Source organism: Alligator sinensis, unplaced genomic scaffold (assembly GCF_000455745.1).
Source record: "Alligator sinensis unplaced genomic scaffold, ASM45574v1 scaffold372_1, whole genome shotgun sequence".
Classification (NCBI taxonomy): domain Eukaryota; kingdom Metazoa; phylum Chordata; order Crocodylia; family Alligatoridae; genus Alligator; species Alligator sinensis.
Window position 1 is genome coordinate 434,477 of NW_005842387.1, and position 15,843 is coordinate 450,319.

A 15,843-nucleotide genomic window follows, 5' to 3' on the forward strand; every position below is an offset into this window, starting at 1 on the left:
CTGGATACTAGAGATCAGGGACTAAACATAGACATTGGATTTTTGATACATTATAATCTGCCTGGCAACTGACTCCCCAGCCCAGCCCAGCCCAGCCCCTGGCTTCTTTACTTTTCATTCCATCCAGGAAGAGCACACACCAACTGCTGCAGCTTCCTGAGCCTGATGAAGGGTTTTTGAACCCGAAAGCTTGCTTAATAACTATTCTCCAACCATTTGGGTTGGTCTAATAAAAGATATCAAATTCACCCAAGGAACCTTGTCGGACTTTGCACTTGTCCTTATTGAACCTTGTGAGATTTCTTTTGGTTCAATCCTCCAATTTGTCTAGCTCTCTAAATCCTAACCCTACCCTCCAGGGTACACGTCTCGTGTAGATGCACCCATTGAGTACTTTAGCCTTTTCTGCATCCTCTGTCACTAGGTTGCCTCCCCCATTCAGTAAGGGACCCACTTTCCCTAATCCTCCTCTTGTTAATGACATACTTGTAGAAACCCTTCTTGTTACCCTTCACATCCCTTGCTAGCTGCAACTCAAATTGAGCTTTGGCCTTCCTCCAGCATATGTACTACTCCCCTGCTTCATGTCATCTTCAAACTTGCTGAGGGGGCACTCTGTGCCATCTTGAAGGTCATTGATGAAGATACTAAACAAAACTGGCCCCAGGACCAACTCCTGGGGCACTCCACTTGATGCCAGCTGCCAAATAGACATTAGGCCATTGACTACTACCTTCTGAGCCTGATGATCTAGCCAGTTTTCTATCCACCTTACATTCCATTCATCCAACTTGTACTTCCTTAGCTTGCCTGTGAGAATATTGTGGGAGATCATATCAAAAGTTTTGCTTAAGTCAAGGTACACATCCACTGGTCTCCCCGCATGCACAAAGCCAGTCATCTCATCATAGAAGGCAATCAGGTTGGTCAGGCATGACTTGTCCTTGGTGAATCCATCCTAATCATCACCTTCTCCTCCAAGTGCTTAGAAACAGATTCCTTGAGAACCTGCTCTATGACTTTTCCAAGGACTGAGGTTAGGCTGATGGTTTGTAGTTCCCTGGATCCTCCTTCTCCCCTTTCTTACTGATGGGCACTATATTTGCCCTTTTCCAATCATACACGACCTCTCCTGATCGCTGTGAGTTTTCAAAGATGATGGCCAGGAGCTCTGCAATCACATCAGCCAAGTTCCTCAGCATCCTTGGGTGTATCCTGTCCAGTCCCATGGACTTGTACATATCTAGTATTTCTAAATAGTCCCTAGCCTGTTCTTTTGCTACAAGTAGCTGCTCACCTCCTCCCCAAACTGTGCTGCCAGGTGCAGTAGTCTAGGAGCTAACCTTGCCTGTGAAGACAGAGGTGAAAAAGGCATTGGGCATGTCTACACATGCATTTAAGCACGACTAGATTTACTGTGCATTAAGCTAATGCACAGTAAACAATTCTGGGCAGGTGTCTATATATGCAGGGACCTGGCATTAGATTTAATGCCATGTCCTTCCAGCCCTGCCATGTGCCCCTGTGGCCACTGTGGGAGATCCAGCCTCCGGTCCCAGCTGTCAGCACTTGGAACCCATGTTTGAAGCCAGGTCAGCTGCCAGCACTTGGCAGCCACCTTTAAAACACAGCCTTACTCTGTGATCTCTGGGCAGCCAGTTCCAGTGTTTAGATGAGCAGCATGGCATGCACAGAGGCAGCATGTGGCATCTCTGCTTGTGCCCCCTCTCCATTCCTGAGTTATGACTGCCCCAGACCCTGGCCCTGGTAGTAAGGGACAGAGTATCCCAATCCTGCTGGCCACCTTGGTTGCCCTGCTGGCCCACTGCACTCATCATCACCTGGCCCACAGCCATCTTGCTCTACCCATCTTGCTCTACCCTCCATGTGTCCTCCCAGGGCCTCTGCTGCTGCGCAGCTCCTGCTACCAGCCACATTGATAATGGGCTCCAGGAGGCCACCACCATCCTCCTGGCTCTCCATCCCCACCACCTCTGGGCCACCCATGCCAGCCGGGACTGGTGGCAGCACCTGGTGCAACATGACTGGGACGACAAGCAGTGTCTTGATGCCTTTTGCATGACCCAGGCCATCTTCCCCAACCTGCTCCACCAGCTCCAGCCCCACCTAGAATGCCAGGATACTGGCATGAGCATGGCCCACCCTGCTGGCACCCATCTGGCTATGGCACTGCTCAGGTTGGCCACTCCCGCCAGCCTGCAGTATGTGGAGCACTTGTTCAGGGTTGGCAAGGCCACCACTGGGGAAGGCCATCCTGGAGATATGCAGCACCCTCCAGGATGTGCTGGTGGATACCATCCTCCACATCTGCAACCCCCAGGCAGTGGTCACAGGGTTCTGTGCACAAGGGTTCTCCCAGTGTATTGGGGCCCTGGACATGATCCACATCCTGGTGACCTGCCCACCCAATGGAGACCAGCCCTAATATAACCGCAGGAGGTTCCACTTAGTGGTCCTGCAGGTAGTCATTGATCTACAGGGACCCTTCACCAATGTCAGCGCCAGCTGGGTGGACAGCGTGCACAACATGCATCTTCAGGAACTCTGGCCTGGGCGTGCTGGTGGAGAGCAGGTGCTTTGTGCTGGGAGTGGAGGACCTGCAGCTGGGTGCCATTGTCATTCCATCCCGCTCATCAGGGTCCCAGCATACTTGCTTCTCCCGTGGCTGATGAGGCCCTACACTGGGCACCTGGACCCCTGCTAGGCCCACTTTAATAGGTGTCTTGGCCAGACCCATCCCCCTATCAAGAGCTCCTTGAGCTGCCTCAAGGGCTGCTGGTGGTTCCTCACTGCCCACATTGCCATGGCTGAGAACAACCTCCTCCAGGTCATCATAGCAGCTTGTGTGCTGCACAATATTTGCAAGGCCCAGGGAAAGTTGTTCTGGGAGGCCTGGGCAGAGGAGGCATGCCGGTCAGAGGCAGCCTAGTGGCGGGAGCATGAGCTGCAGAGGCAGCAGCAACGGTGGGTCCCCCCTGGTGAGGCCCCAGGTGAGCCGCACACCCACCAGCAGGGGGCAGGGCACTGCATGCAGGATGCTCTGGCGGACCACCTCCTGGAGCACTCCCCACTCTAGCCCACCTGCCCCACCACCCATACACCCCCTACCCACTCCCAGCACCACTCTCAGGCCAGGCACATGTTGTGACAAAAAAGCTTTATTCCCTTCACAATACCCACCCCCATCTCTCCCCCATCAACATGAGTCCCCTCCTCCTTCAATCAATAGCCGGAGGAAAAGCAAAGGCAACATTGGACCCCTGCTAAACCAGATGAGACAACAACTGACAACCGATGCCCATGAAAAAGCAAACTTGCTAAATGGGTACTTTGCATCAGTTTTTCACCAGTTCCATGGGACACCCCTGCCCACTGTGGGACAGGGAGGCCCAGGTGAGGGAGATTCTTTACCCTCCATCAAAGCTGACCTCGTGAAGGAACACCTTGACAGGAAGGATACCTTCAAGGCAGCCAGCCCTGATGGCTTACACCCAAGGGTACGCAAGGAGCTGGCCAGCATCATAGCTCAGCCCCTGGCACGGCTCTTAGAGAACTCCTGGCGCTCTGGTGAAGTGCCCAAAGATTGGAAGAGGGCCAATGTGGTGCCTATCTTCAAGAAAGGGAGGAAAGTAGATCCAGCAAACTACAGGCCCATCAGCCTGACCTCTATCCTGGGGAAGGTCTTGGAAAAGATTATCAAAGAGGCCATCCTTAACAGAGTAGCTGAAGGCAATATCCTGAGGGATACCCAGCATGGGTTTGTTGTGGGTAGGTCTTGCTTGACCAATCTCATTTCCTTTTACGACCAGGTGACATATCACCTGGACAAGGGGGAAGAGACTGATGTCATATATCTTGACTTTAAAAAAGCCTTCGATCTGGTATCCCATGATCACCTCTTGGCAAAACCAGCTAACTGCAGCCTCGACCTCACCATGATCTGATGGCTGGGGAATTGACTCCACGGTAGGACCCAGAGGGTGGTGGTTGACAGAAGCCAATCGTCTTGGTGCGTGGTCACCAGTAGGGTCCCTCAAGGCTTTGTCCTTGGGCCTATATTGTTTAATATCTTCATCAATGATGTAGACATTGGTGTCAGAAGCAGACTGGCCAAGTTTGCCGACAACACCAAACTCTGGGGTAAAGCATCCACACCTGAGGACAGGAGGGTGATCCAGGCAGATCTTGACAGGCTCAGAAAATGGGTGGATGAGACCCTGATGGTGTTCAACACCAAAAAATGCAAGGTTCTTCACCTTGGCAGGAAAAATCTGCAGCATGCTTATAGGCTTGGCAGTGCTACGTTGCTTAGCACTACAGATGAAAGGGACTTGGGGGTCATGATTGACCACAAGATGAACACGAGCCTTCAATGTGATGCTGCGGCTAGTAAAGCGAGCAAAACGCTGGCTTGCATCCATAGATGTTTCTCAAGCAAATCCGGGACGTCGTTCTCCCATTGTACTCCACCTTGGTGAGGCTGCAGCTGGAGTACTGCGTCCAGTTTTGGGCTCCACAATTCAAACAGGATGTGAAGAAGCTTGAGAGGGTGCAGAGGAGAGCCACACGTGTGATCAGAGGTCAGGAAAACAGACCTTATGATGAGGCTGAGCCATGGGACTCTTCAGCCTAGAAAAGTGCAGGCTCAGGAGTGATCTGGTGGCCACCTATAAGTTTATCAGGGGTGCTCATCAGGATCTGGGGGAAAGTCTGTTCACCAGAACGCCCCAAGGGATGACAAGATCAAATGGTCACAAACTCCACTGCGACCAATTCAGGCTGGGCATAAGGAAGAACTTCTTTACTATCTGAGCCCCCAAGGTTTGGAATAGAGTTCCACTGGAGGCAGTTCAAGCACCCACTTTGAGTGCCTTCAAGACACATTTGGATATTTATCTTGCTGGGATCCTATGATCCCTGCTGACTTCCTGCCCAGGGGGCAGGGAGTTGGACTCGGTGATTCTCCAGGATCCCTTCCAGCCCAAATGTCTATGAAATCTATGAAATAGAGCCCCCTCCCCTCTCGCCCCTCAACCAACAGAGCCCTTCCACTACCCTCCAACAATAAAAATACCTGATTCCCCATGTCAGAACTATATACAACAGTTTCAGTCTCTGTTTGTGAGTCCCAGAGTGGGGAGCCATGGGGTGGGGCCATCAAGGGGGCAGGCACGTGGCACTCCAGCCTCTCACCAGTCCCTCATGGATCAAGGGGGCCACAGTGACCACAGTGGGCAGGGAGCTTGTCTCTGGGTGATGGTGGCTGGGGCTCCTCTGGGACAGGCCACTCCAACTCCAGCTGCTCAAGTCCAGGGCCAGCAGGACTAGCATCCCTTTCTTGTGTGTGCCACTCCTAGCACCTCCAGCTTCATGCCCATGTGGAGCCAGGGCAAACAGCGAGCCTGGGCCCAGGCAGGTGGCAGCAGACTCAGGGCTCCTGAGGGTGAGAGTTGCTGGAGGAATTCCTCCCAGCCCCAGGCAGGGGCCTGCTGCGGAGCAGCGGGTGAGTACCAGGGGCCCTTCAGGACCACAGACAGGGAATGGGCAGTGGGAGGCACAAACGCAAACACCAGGCCCAGGAGGGTGTCCAGGGTCCAGTGGTCATCATCTGTATCCTCCACTACCCAGGCCCTCCACTTGCTGCCTGAGCAGCTGGATCTGCTCCTGCTCCAGGGCCAGGAGATCAGCTCAAAACTCCTGCTCCGCCTGGTCTCGTGCATCCTCCTGGGTGGCCTCCCAGGTAATATCCTCTTCCTGCTAGGACTGTGCCCATACCTCCCACTCCTTGGCCACCTCCACCAGCCACTGGAGCAGGAGGGTCCAATCTTGTGCGTGTTGTTGGTGCATGCGGAGGGCTCCAACGCCATGTGGTGGCAACCTGGAGTCCACATCCCTGCTTGGGCTGGTGGCCTCTCCCCCATGTCCAGATGCTGCCCCTGCAGAGACAAGAGACAGAAGCCTTTTGTGAGTTTGCAACATTTCAGAGAGAAGATGCTCTGCACCAGAGGCCATGTGCTGCCCGGCCTCAGATCAGGGGTCAGGCATGCACGGGCCCATGGTATGTCTGGCTTGGCAGGCCCAAGCACAGGTGACCACCAGCTGAGCCCCCCGTTCCTACTTTCTCCCCTGGGACTGGCGGGTCACCGAATGCCTGCTTCCCCCACCTCCTTCTTAGGACAGCACAGGTCAGCTGCTGCCACAGCTCGACCCTGCTTCCCCACTCTCCCCTTGCAGGCCAACTGCTTTGCTGCACTGCCACCCAGCCCATGGCTCCTGGGCTCGGGGCACGTGGGGCTCCTTGACAACTGGGGCAAGAAGCTGGTTGTACCCACACACTCCCTGCCAAGGGCTGGGCCCCACTCCCCGCACCACCGCTGTCCCCGAGCGTGCCCCTGCTGCATGTGCCCTGGGTGGTGTGCAATGAGCTGTTTGTGCAGGCTCAGGGGGATCTGACCCACAATGCCCTGGTGCTGCTGATCCTCCTGGTGCCCCTGGCACCTGGTTTGGAACCCTGAGCTATGATGGCATGGGAGGCAAGCCTGGGCTGCCCTGCAACCTCCGCCGCTTCCTAGAGGGCTAGCTGTGGCAGTGCTATATGTCCCTGCCCCCCACTATCAAGGAGGACATCGCTGCCAGCATTGGCACCTTCCTCAGTGTGACAGGCCTGTGCCCACCCAGCTGTAGGGATGCGGGCTGATAAATAAGGTTTTGAATGATGTCCTGCCTGTCTGTGTGCTGTGTGGGGAGGGAACCCAAGGCCAGGTGAGTGTGGGTGGGCAGGGTGGGGAGGGGAGGGGGATCAGAGGCAAGAGCAGGGGTAGGGACTGGGGCCAGGGCCAGGGCCGGGGGCAGGGGCCAGGGTGGGGACTGGGGCTTGGAGGGCCCTCCCCCCCGTGTGGGACTTACCCCATGGCCAAGGCTGGTGGCTCAGCGTGAGCCTCTCCATCGGCGATGGCATCCAGCTGCATCCAGTGTCTGCAGCCCATGGTGTGTTGCAGGCTGGTGCCCAAACAGGGCGCCCCCCCGGGACGAGCTGGTGCTGCTGGCAGCGACATGGCCAGCGGCTGCCTTGGTCCCTGCACAGCCTGAGACCCTACCACAAGGAGCAGATGGCTAGGGCTCCCTGAGCTGCTAGTGGATGTAGAAGCTGGGGAGATGGGCTGGGGAACTGGGAAGCACCTAAGGGCCCCTCCTCTGGTGATCTGTCACTGGAGGGATGAGGGTGGGTTGGGGCCTCAGGCAGGCCACCCCTGCTGGTGAAAACTTCAGGGTTATCGCCTGGACCCTGGGGTACCAAAATGTTGGTCAGCTGCCACATAAAGGGCATGGTCTTAGGGGCATGACCAGACTAATGATTGTGGTCGGTCACAGCCACCCACTGTGCCCACAAAGCCTGATATTTATGCAGCACTGCCACATCAATTGGGAGTGCCTGTGCTTCCACATCCCACCTGACAAGGCCTCATAAATGTGGGTATTTGAACACCCACCCCACACAAACTGCCTCTGGACCTCTGCATCACCCCAGAGCACTACGAGGTCCCCAATCTCTTCCTGGCTCCAGCTGGGGCCCCGGGTGGATGGCATGGGCATGCATGAGTGGGAGGGGCCAGGCCTCGATGGGAAAGATGCAGAAGACATTGTGCATCCTGTGCCAACTCTCTGGGCCTCCACACAGTTGCTCCTGTGTTGCCAGCCCTGGGCAGCTGCCAACAGCGCCCAGAACAGGGGTACAGCAAGCGACTGAGAGCCACACGGCTGAGGCTATGTCCCACAGCACCTGCAGTGCCAGGGCAGGCTGCTGGGGTTGAGCAGCAGGAAGTTGGTACAGAGGCAGCCAGCAAGCAGCCCCGAGGAGCTATCAGGGCTGGCCACAGGGTGCAGCAGGCCTTTTCAGCACCCACCTGGCCTGACAGGAGTGCCCTGGCACCTGTGTGGCCCTGCAGTGGCCTGGAAGCAGCTCTGGCTTCCAGCCAATACAGGCTGAAAGCCTGTGCCCTGTCCAGGGGGGCACATGGGGCCTGCAGTGCTCCTGTAGAGTGTACAAGTTCATGTAGAGTCCTGGTGTGTGTGCCCCAGGGCACAAAACGGCTGCAGGCTTTTATAGCCTGCATCTAGGGGCTGCTACAGAAGCAGCCCAGCCCTAGGGCAGGAGAGGCTTCCAGCCAGGAGCCCTAAGGCTGGGCTCAAGCAGACCCCCTAGTGGCCAGGCAGACCTGGCACTAAAACTTAGTGCCGGGTCACATCTACACATACATTACTGTGTATTAACTAATCACGACTAAATTTGATACTTGCATTTACAGGTATCAAATTTAGTCACAACTCGCCATTTTTACAGTACAGTAAGGGCCTGCATGGTAAATTAAGCTAATGAGCGTTAACGCATCTTGTGAGTACTTCAGTTTTTCTGCATCCTGTCACTAGGTTGCCTCCCCTATTCAGTAAGGGACCCATACTTTCACTGATCCTCCACTTGTTACTGACATACTTACAGAAACCTTTCTTGTTACCCTTCACATCCCTTGCTAGCTGCAACTCCAATTGTGCTTTGGCCTTCCTGACTTCATCCCTGTGTACCCGAGCAAGACTCTTATACTCCTCCCTAATTGTCTGTCCAAGTTTCTGATTCTTATAAGCTTCTTTTTGTGATTTAGCTAACTGAAGAGTTCCCTGCTAAGCCAAACTGGTCTTCTGCCATACTTGCTAGTCTTCCTGCACATCAGGATGGCTTATTCCTGCACTCTCAATAAGGTTTCTTTAAAGTATAGCCAGCTCTCCTGGACTCCTCTCCCCCTTCAACTGGCTTCCCAGGGCACCCTGCCCATGCATTCCCCGAGCAAATCAAAGTCTGCTTTCCTGAGGTCCAAGGTCCTTACTCTGCTGTTCTCCATTGTTCTTTTCCACAGGATCCTGAATGCAACCATCTCGTGATCGCTGCTGCACAAGTTGCCATCCACTACTACATTCCCCACCAATTCTTCCCTGTTTGTAAGTAACAGGTCAAGAAGAGCATGGCCCCTAGTTGGCTGCTCCAGCACTTGCACCAGGAAGTTGTCCCCAGCACTCCAAAAACTGCCTGGATTGCTTGCACACTGCTGTATACCCCTCTCAGCAGATGTCAGGGTGATTGAAGTCCCCTATGAGAACCAGGGCCTGCGATTGGGAAGCTTCCACTAGCTGTTTGAAGAAAGTCTCATCCACCACATCCTCCTGGTCTGGTGCTCTACAGCAGACCCCCACCCTGATATCACCCATGTTGCTCTCCCCTCTGACCCTAACCCAGAGACTTTCAACAGGCCCATCTCCAGTTTCATACTGGAGCTACGAACAATCATATGGTTCTTTTACATAAAGTGCAACTCCTCTTCCTCCTCTTCTCCCTTGCCTGTCCTTCCTGAACAGTTTATACCCATCCATGACAGTGCTCCAGTCATGCAAGCTATCCACACACAATGTAATAGTAGCCACTACTTTCTTTTTAAACACAGATATTCAGGATGCATAAAACTGGCCTGATCTGACTCTTTACCAATACAAGTAAAACTCTTAAGGGGACAGACTATTTTTACCGGTTTGGCTGCTGACCTATCTTTCCTGCTGTCAGTGCTTCAACTGGTTCATTGTCTACCTTTTCTTCTAATTATATCTGGGAAAAGTAAGTCACTAGACTTATTCTTACAATTTTTTCAGGGTGGGATCTCTCATTTGGATCATGCTGCTCTGCTGAACATACTAATCTTTCTTTGTGACTTGTTCAGTAACAAGCTCCTTGCTGACACATTACAGACATTTTTTTCATTATCAATTGTACTCTTGCTTAGTTCTCACTTATGTAAACATTCACTCTATGTCTTCTCTCTGCCCATGTCTCGTTATTATAGATGTTATTGATGTTTCTTCCCAAGAAGACGCACACACACATGTATTGGACTGAGTAGTAGTAACCTTGCTTTCTGCCTGTGATGTGAGAATGCAGAGTGGTGACTCTCTGTTCAGCTTCTGCCAGTTGTCTTCTCCCTAGGCCATGCGTTCTGGAGAGAACACAATCTACATAGATATCCCAGAAGAGCTGTGCCAGGTCCCAGAACAGAGCCCCATGCTTTAAATTTTCTGATGACTTCAGGAAGATCATAAAGTCCCAAAAACCAGTGACAGAGTCAGAAATCCGTGGCTTCCTCATTTCCAGCAAGATAGCTGAGGAGGACTCCCAGCACTGAGGATCAGCTCGTCCAAGTGCCAATGGATCAATTTGGCTATGGCAGAAGAAAGGCGTTACACAAAATACTCCCATGATGAACACAAAGCAGGTAAGTCTCATGTTGCAGTGTATTCCTCTTCTGTTCCCAGGATCCATTGTGTCACTGAAACTTCACAAAAAAGAAAATAAGGAGAAAAATCTTTTAGCCTATTGCCATTCGAAGTTTATGTGCAGGAATGGCTAGATAAAATCCTGTATCATGTGCCTTATGATCATCATGATCCCTTCTTTCCTTTAAAACTTCTGTGTATTATGGAATAGCTTAATATAGGTTAAGTTCCATTTTAATTACTCTGAAAGCCAAGTTCGTATACTAAACTCTTTTATGCCTCTTCTCCAGGGGCGATGTGTAGGGGTGCACACAGGTGCACATTTACCCCGAGCATGGCAGTGCACCCTCCGCAAAAAGGTGCCACTGACACTGTCAGCGGCGCCTGCAGGCAGTCACTGCTCACCACCCTGCCACCGACACTGCCGGTGGCACCTGCGGGCAGTCCACAATCACCGCTGGCCGACACTGCCAGTGGTGCCTGCAGATGGTGCTTACCAGCCGCCTCCCCCCACCCCCCCCACAGTGCCGGTAGCATCTGTGGGAGCTCCGCGCTTACCACTGCTGGGCTCCTGCCACTGTGCTCCTGCCACCGCCAGTGCAGCCGTGCCCCCCCAGCTGCCAGAGGCATGCACCGTTCATGCTCTTCTCTAAATTGTAATTTAGGTGATTTATGTCAAGGGACAAAATCAATTGCATTAAGATATTCCTATTACTCCTGAAATATTCCTATTAATCACAAATATTTCCACAATTGATGTGGAACAGAGAGAGAATGTCTATGTGTGTGTGCACATGTATATGCGTGCACATGCATGTGCATGTGCAAACTTGGAATTAAGATGTGTGGATAATACAAAATTCAGATCTATGTAATGCATGGTTTAGTGACAATTTTCTGTTGAATTGGAATAAAAAATTGACATGCACAGTCAGTAATTATTGGCTGAAAAAGGGAAATTTTGAAATCCAACTTCCTGTCAGCTGTTGCTGAAAGATTGTGTCATCTTTGCAGATCAATTTTGACTAAGAGTATATATGCGTGTGCGTACAGTAGTGTAACTGAGGGATGACCAAGGCAGCAGCTCTGGCCACAACCTTGGGGGGAGATATAAAGCAACTGGCCAAGTTCACAATGACAAATTATGGGGGAGGGTGGTCACACCACAGGACAGGCTAGGGATACAGGCTGACTTGGACATGCTCTCAAGGTAGGCCAACCAAAAGCTGATGGCTTTCAATGCAGAGAAGTGCAAAGTGTTGCACCTTGGTAGGAAGAACCCCCAGCATACTTACAGGCTTGGCACTGCTACACTCGCTAGCACCATGACCGAAAAAGACTTGGGGGTCTTGATTGACCACAAGATGAATATGAGCCACCCGTGTGATGCTGTGGCTGGCAAAGCTAACCAAATTCCGGTGTGCATCCACCGATGCATCTCAAGCAAAACCAGGGAAGCCATCTTCCCACTTTACTCAGCCCTGGTGAGAGTGCAGCTGGAGTACTGTGTTCAGTATTGGTCCCCCAACTTCAGGAAGGATGTGGAGAAGCTTGAGAGAGTCCAGAGGAGAACCACTCATATGATCCAATGCCTGGAGGGAAGGCTGTACGAGGAGAGGCTGAGGGACTTGGGACTCTTCAGTCTGGAGAAGAGAAGGCTCAGGGGGGACTTGGTGGCAGCTTACAGTTACATAAGAGGGGTACATCAGGACCTGGGAGAACATCTGTTTACCAGAACTTCCCAAGGGATAACAAGGTCTAATGGCCATAAACTCCAGGAAGGTCAATTTAGACTAGACATAAGAAAAAATTTCTTTATGGTACATGTGTCCAGGTTCCAGAACAAACTCCCCACCAGAGGTGATGCAAGCACCTACTCTGGACTCCTTCAAAAAACAGGTGGATATATTTCTGGCTGGGGTCACTTGATCCCAGCTGACTTCCCACCTATGGCAGGGGGGCTGGAACTGATGATCTCATGGGGTCCCTTCCAGCCCCTAATGTCTATGAAATCTATGAACTGTTCCCACAGTGGCAGCTAATTTGAGGATGCCCCAGGCAGAGCTGCGCTTCAATTCTTCTGTGCGTGTGTGTGCACATGTGCATGCACATGTGTTTTGAGGGGGTAAGAGGTAATCAATTTACAAACAAAAAAATCCTACTAAATTCTTCCATCAGGTGATCATGGATTATATGAGCATTTCTATTTGAAGTAGTAAGTAACATTTAAGAACCCCGTTTCTGCCTGCCACATGTTGACCATAGTTCATAAATGTGTAGTTTTGTTGGGTGACCAAAGTGCTGCAACCAGTTATATCACCAGTCAGTGTCCTGCAGGAAACAGCTGGATAAAACAGGTCTCCTCCAGGTCCCATGGAGACAATCATTCCTTGTTGTCCATGGCTATGGAAGGTCCCTTGGGCAATACAAACAGTGCCCTTTTGCCGCACAAGGGAAAGGATGGGGTTCAGCTAAGCTCTAAGGGGCAGGATAGGAAGAAGGCTCTCTCTGAATACCAGTGTGGAAGGGGCTGCTACATGGATCTTGCCTTCTTTGCTGAGTGTATTCTAAAGACTTCCATAGAAGGGCTCCACAGTGTTTGCTGTAGGATCTCTCTTCCATATCTAGTCCTGCTACTTTGGTTTGGTACTAAGAAAGATGGAGAAATGTAATGCTCCAAAGAGCTTTATTGTAAATCTGTAAACTGGATGTTTGGTGAAAACAAACTGTTGATTTGATATCCTTAAGACTAATATCTTATATTTATTAACAGGAAAGAGGAAGCATAAATGTCCCCTACACTACCCTGCCACCTGACCTAGAGGGACTAAAGTTGATAACTTTAAAAAAAATATATTTAAAATGTTCATGCCTGGCTAATAAAACTGGACTGTAGCTACAGCTATCCTCGTCTTCAGCTCCAGCAAAGATGCCCATCTCTCTTCCATGAAATCCTATTGCTAAAGAAAGGCTTTGACAGCACCGTTTCTGCTCCATCTCCAGAAGTAATACTTTAAGCCTGTTTCTGTGTAGCTTGCAGCACAGAAGCACATATCCGCCACCCACCTTAACTTTGAAAGACGGACACAGTCTATTTCAAATTCAGTCAGCTGCAAAAATTGATCCTAAAGTGGTCTTCTGAGAGATGCTTAGCCGGCCTGTCTTCTGTTTTAATGACACACTTTGCCTGCTAAAATAATTGGGATTCCCCTGTATTTTCTGTGCTCTGGTCTTTACTGATTTTCCTCAATTGGATTTTCTTCTCCATATACTCTGCTTTATTGGCCCAAAATCTCACTTCAGTATTCAGCTTTTCAAGGTACTGGTGCCAAGTTCCTGTACCCACGAAAAGCAATAGGTCTTACAAGGATTTGTAGCTTGGCCTCGTGGGAGCTAAAAATTCTCTGTAGAGAATTTTAAAAATATATTCCTACTCTGAACATCTGCTTTATTTTCCCCTTTATCAGATTGAGTTTAGTAATTATTGGTCCTAAGCAGTTTAAATACCTAACTTGTGGACTGAAAAGTAAACATGTCTAAGATCTTATATTTATCTTTCATCTTAAGTCCCATCTTTTCTTCCAGTTTCCCCAAAGTCTCTACTGTTCTTTATACTACAGTTTTCTCTCTCCTATGATAGCCAAGTCATCAGTCTAATAAAAGGCTGATGGAAGCTATTTAAATTCACGCTATCCTGAGACTATCACAATGATCAGGCCACATTAGAGTAGCAAGGCATAGTGCATCCCACATTGATGCGAAATCTGTGCCCCATTTGACTTGAGCGTGCTGTTGACTCCTTTTATTAGACCAACTAAAAATTGCAAAAAAAATATCTTTTTCTGCAAGCTTTTGGACACACACCCTTCCTCAGGTTCAGGGAAAATTAAAGATGGTAAAAAGTCCCTACAGGGAGAAAATAAACTTCATTTTTGCACAGAGGAAGGTGAAGGTGGAAGTCTATTCCTCTTTTCCCTGAGCCTGAGGAAGGGAGGGTGTACCCAATAGCTTGCAGAAAAAGATACATTTTTTGCTATTTCTTAGTTGCCCTAATAAAAGGTATCATTTCTGAAACAAGTGTTCTAGAATTTTGCATTTCTTTTTGTCTCAGACCAACATGGCTACCAAATATACCCTTGACTCCTTACTTTTGAGTCACAGACACAAATTACCACAGGGCAGGAAGGCTTGTTTCATCGAAGGAAGAGTGTCTCAAGTTGGACAGCTTGAAGAAAAAGGGGCCAGACTACTGAGAAATCCATTGGCCTTCTAGGTTGGGTTTGAATATAACTGGATAATGTTAGAGGTATTTTTAATAAAAGCAGTTGTTAAGAAGCTCTTGAGTAAGCCTTGGGGTGAGGGGAGAACTTCAACTACGGCAAAGCAGGCAGAATCTGCGAAAGGAGAATGTTTAGGACTGCTACAGATCGGGAACGCTTCAAAATGTAGTAAAGCAAGTAGAGAAATAGCACAGCACAATCTTGCAAGGCATAGGATGATGGGAAATAGGTCTCTCAAAACTTATCACATTCGGGGTGGGTTTTGTTTGTTTGTTTGTTTTGTTTTTGTTTTTTTACAGTGAAGGAAAGATTATACTACTTCAGATAGGAGCAGGATACAAGGCAAGAGACTGTTGATTTTGAAGCTAGCAGTTAGCCTGAGATGGCAGATTTGTTAAGGGAAATCATCCCATTTTGACCTAGTCTATATAGGCTCCCAGTGATAAAATAAAAGCTAGTCTTTGAAAATAATACTTCATTTTCCTGAGTGACTGCAATCATGAAGAAAAGGATAAGTGGAAACTATCTACAGGGAATGAGAATTTCATGATATAACTAGTGATAGTGAAATGAGATTAGATGTGGAAAAACTAAGACAAAATGAACCCTAGGATTCTTCATGCCTGTAAATATACATGCAGTTCCTCTCCATCAGATTGGCCCTCCTTTTGTCAATTCGAGACAAGGCTATCCTTCATATTGTAAGTCTAAGAGGAGGTAATTATGAACACTGAGCACTATCTTGTAAGAGGTGTTACAAAAAAAAAAAAAAAAAAATCAAAGTGACCAAGCCATATGCAGAATCTTTGTAGCGTGGGGAGCGTGAGTGGGGCTCATGCCCCAAGGGTGCTGCCTAAGGGGAGAGGTGCCAGAACATTGTTGGGGAAAGGTACCTAGGGCTACTGCTCCCTGGCTGCCTGCCTCTATGACACACATTTCTGACACAGTGATGGCGCACTCTCCTGCAATTCAAATCCATATTGCCCATTTCCTATAGACTGTTTGGGGGTCAGGAAAGAACGGAACCTAGCTTTTCCAAATCCTGAACATGGGTTTTAACCCTGAGGCTATTGTAGAAAGGTAGGCACTGCTATCATCCCCTCTCCCTGTCCTTTAGAAGGAAAAACGTAACTTTGTTCATTTCTCTTAGGTGCCTGTAATTCTGACAGCCAGAAGTATGAACCTGAAATCTCATCTTTAGTTGCCGGCAGAAGTGCTTCCTTCAGTAGGG

General features: G+C 50.0%; 1 protein-coding gene across 2 annotated transcripts in view; it reads right to left on the minus strand.

Moving 5' to 3' along the window:
- The window catches only part of FAM237A (family with sequence similarity 237 member A), a 40,066-nt gene that overhangs the window by 6,543 nt on the left and 17,680 nt on the right, over positions 1-15,843 (minus strand). The window contains exons 1-2 of one of the 2 annotated variants that reach the window (XM_025211041.1): positions 6,928-7,687; positions 5,797-5,957 (exon numbers count right to left, since the gene is read on the minus strand). In XM_025211041.1, coding sequence (XP_025066826.1) covers positions 5,797-5,957; positions 6,928-7,076 — 310 coding nt within the window. In that variant the 5' untranslated portion in view covers positions 7,077-7,687. Of the gene's footprint in view, positions 1-5,796; positions 5,958-6,927; positions 7,688-9,969; positions 10,392-15,843 lie in introns of those variants that run through there. The other variant, XM_014522677.2, reaches the window with a different exon arrangement.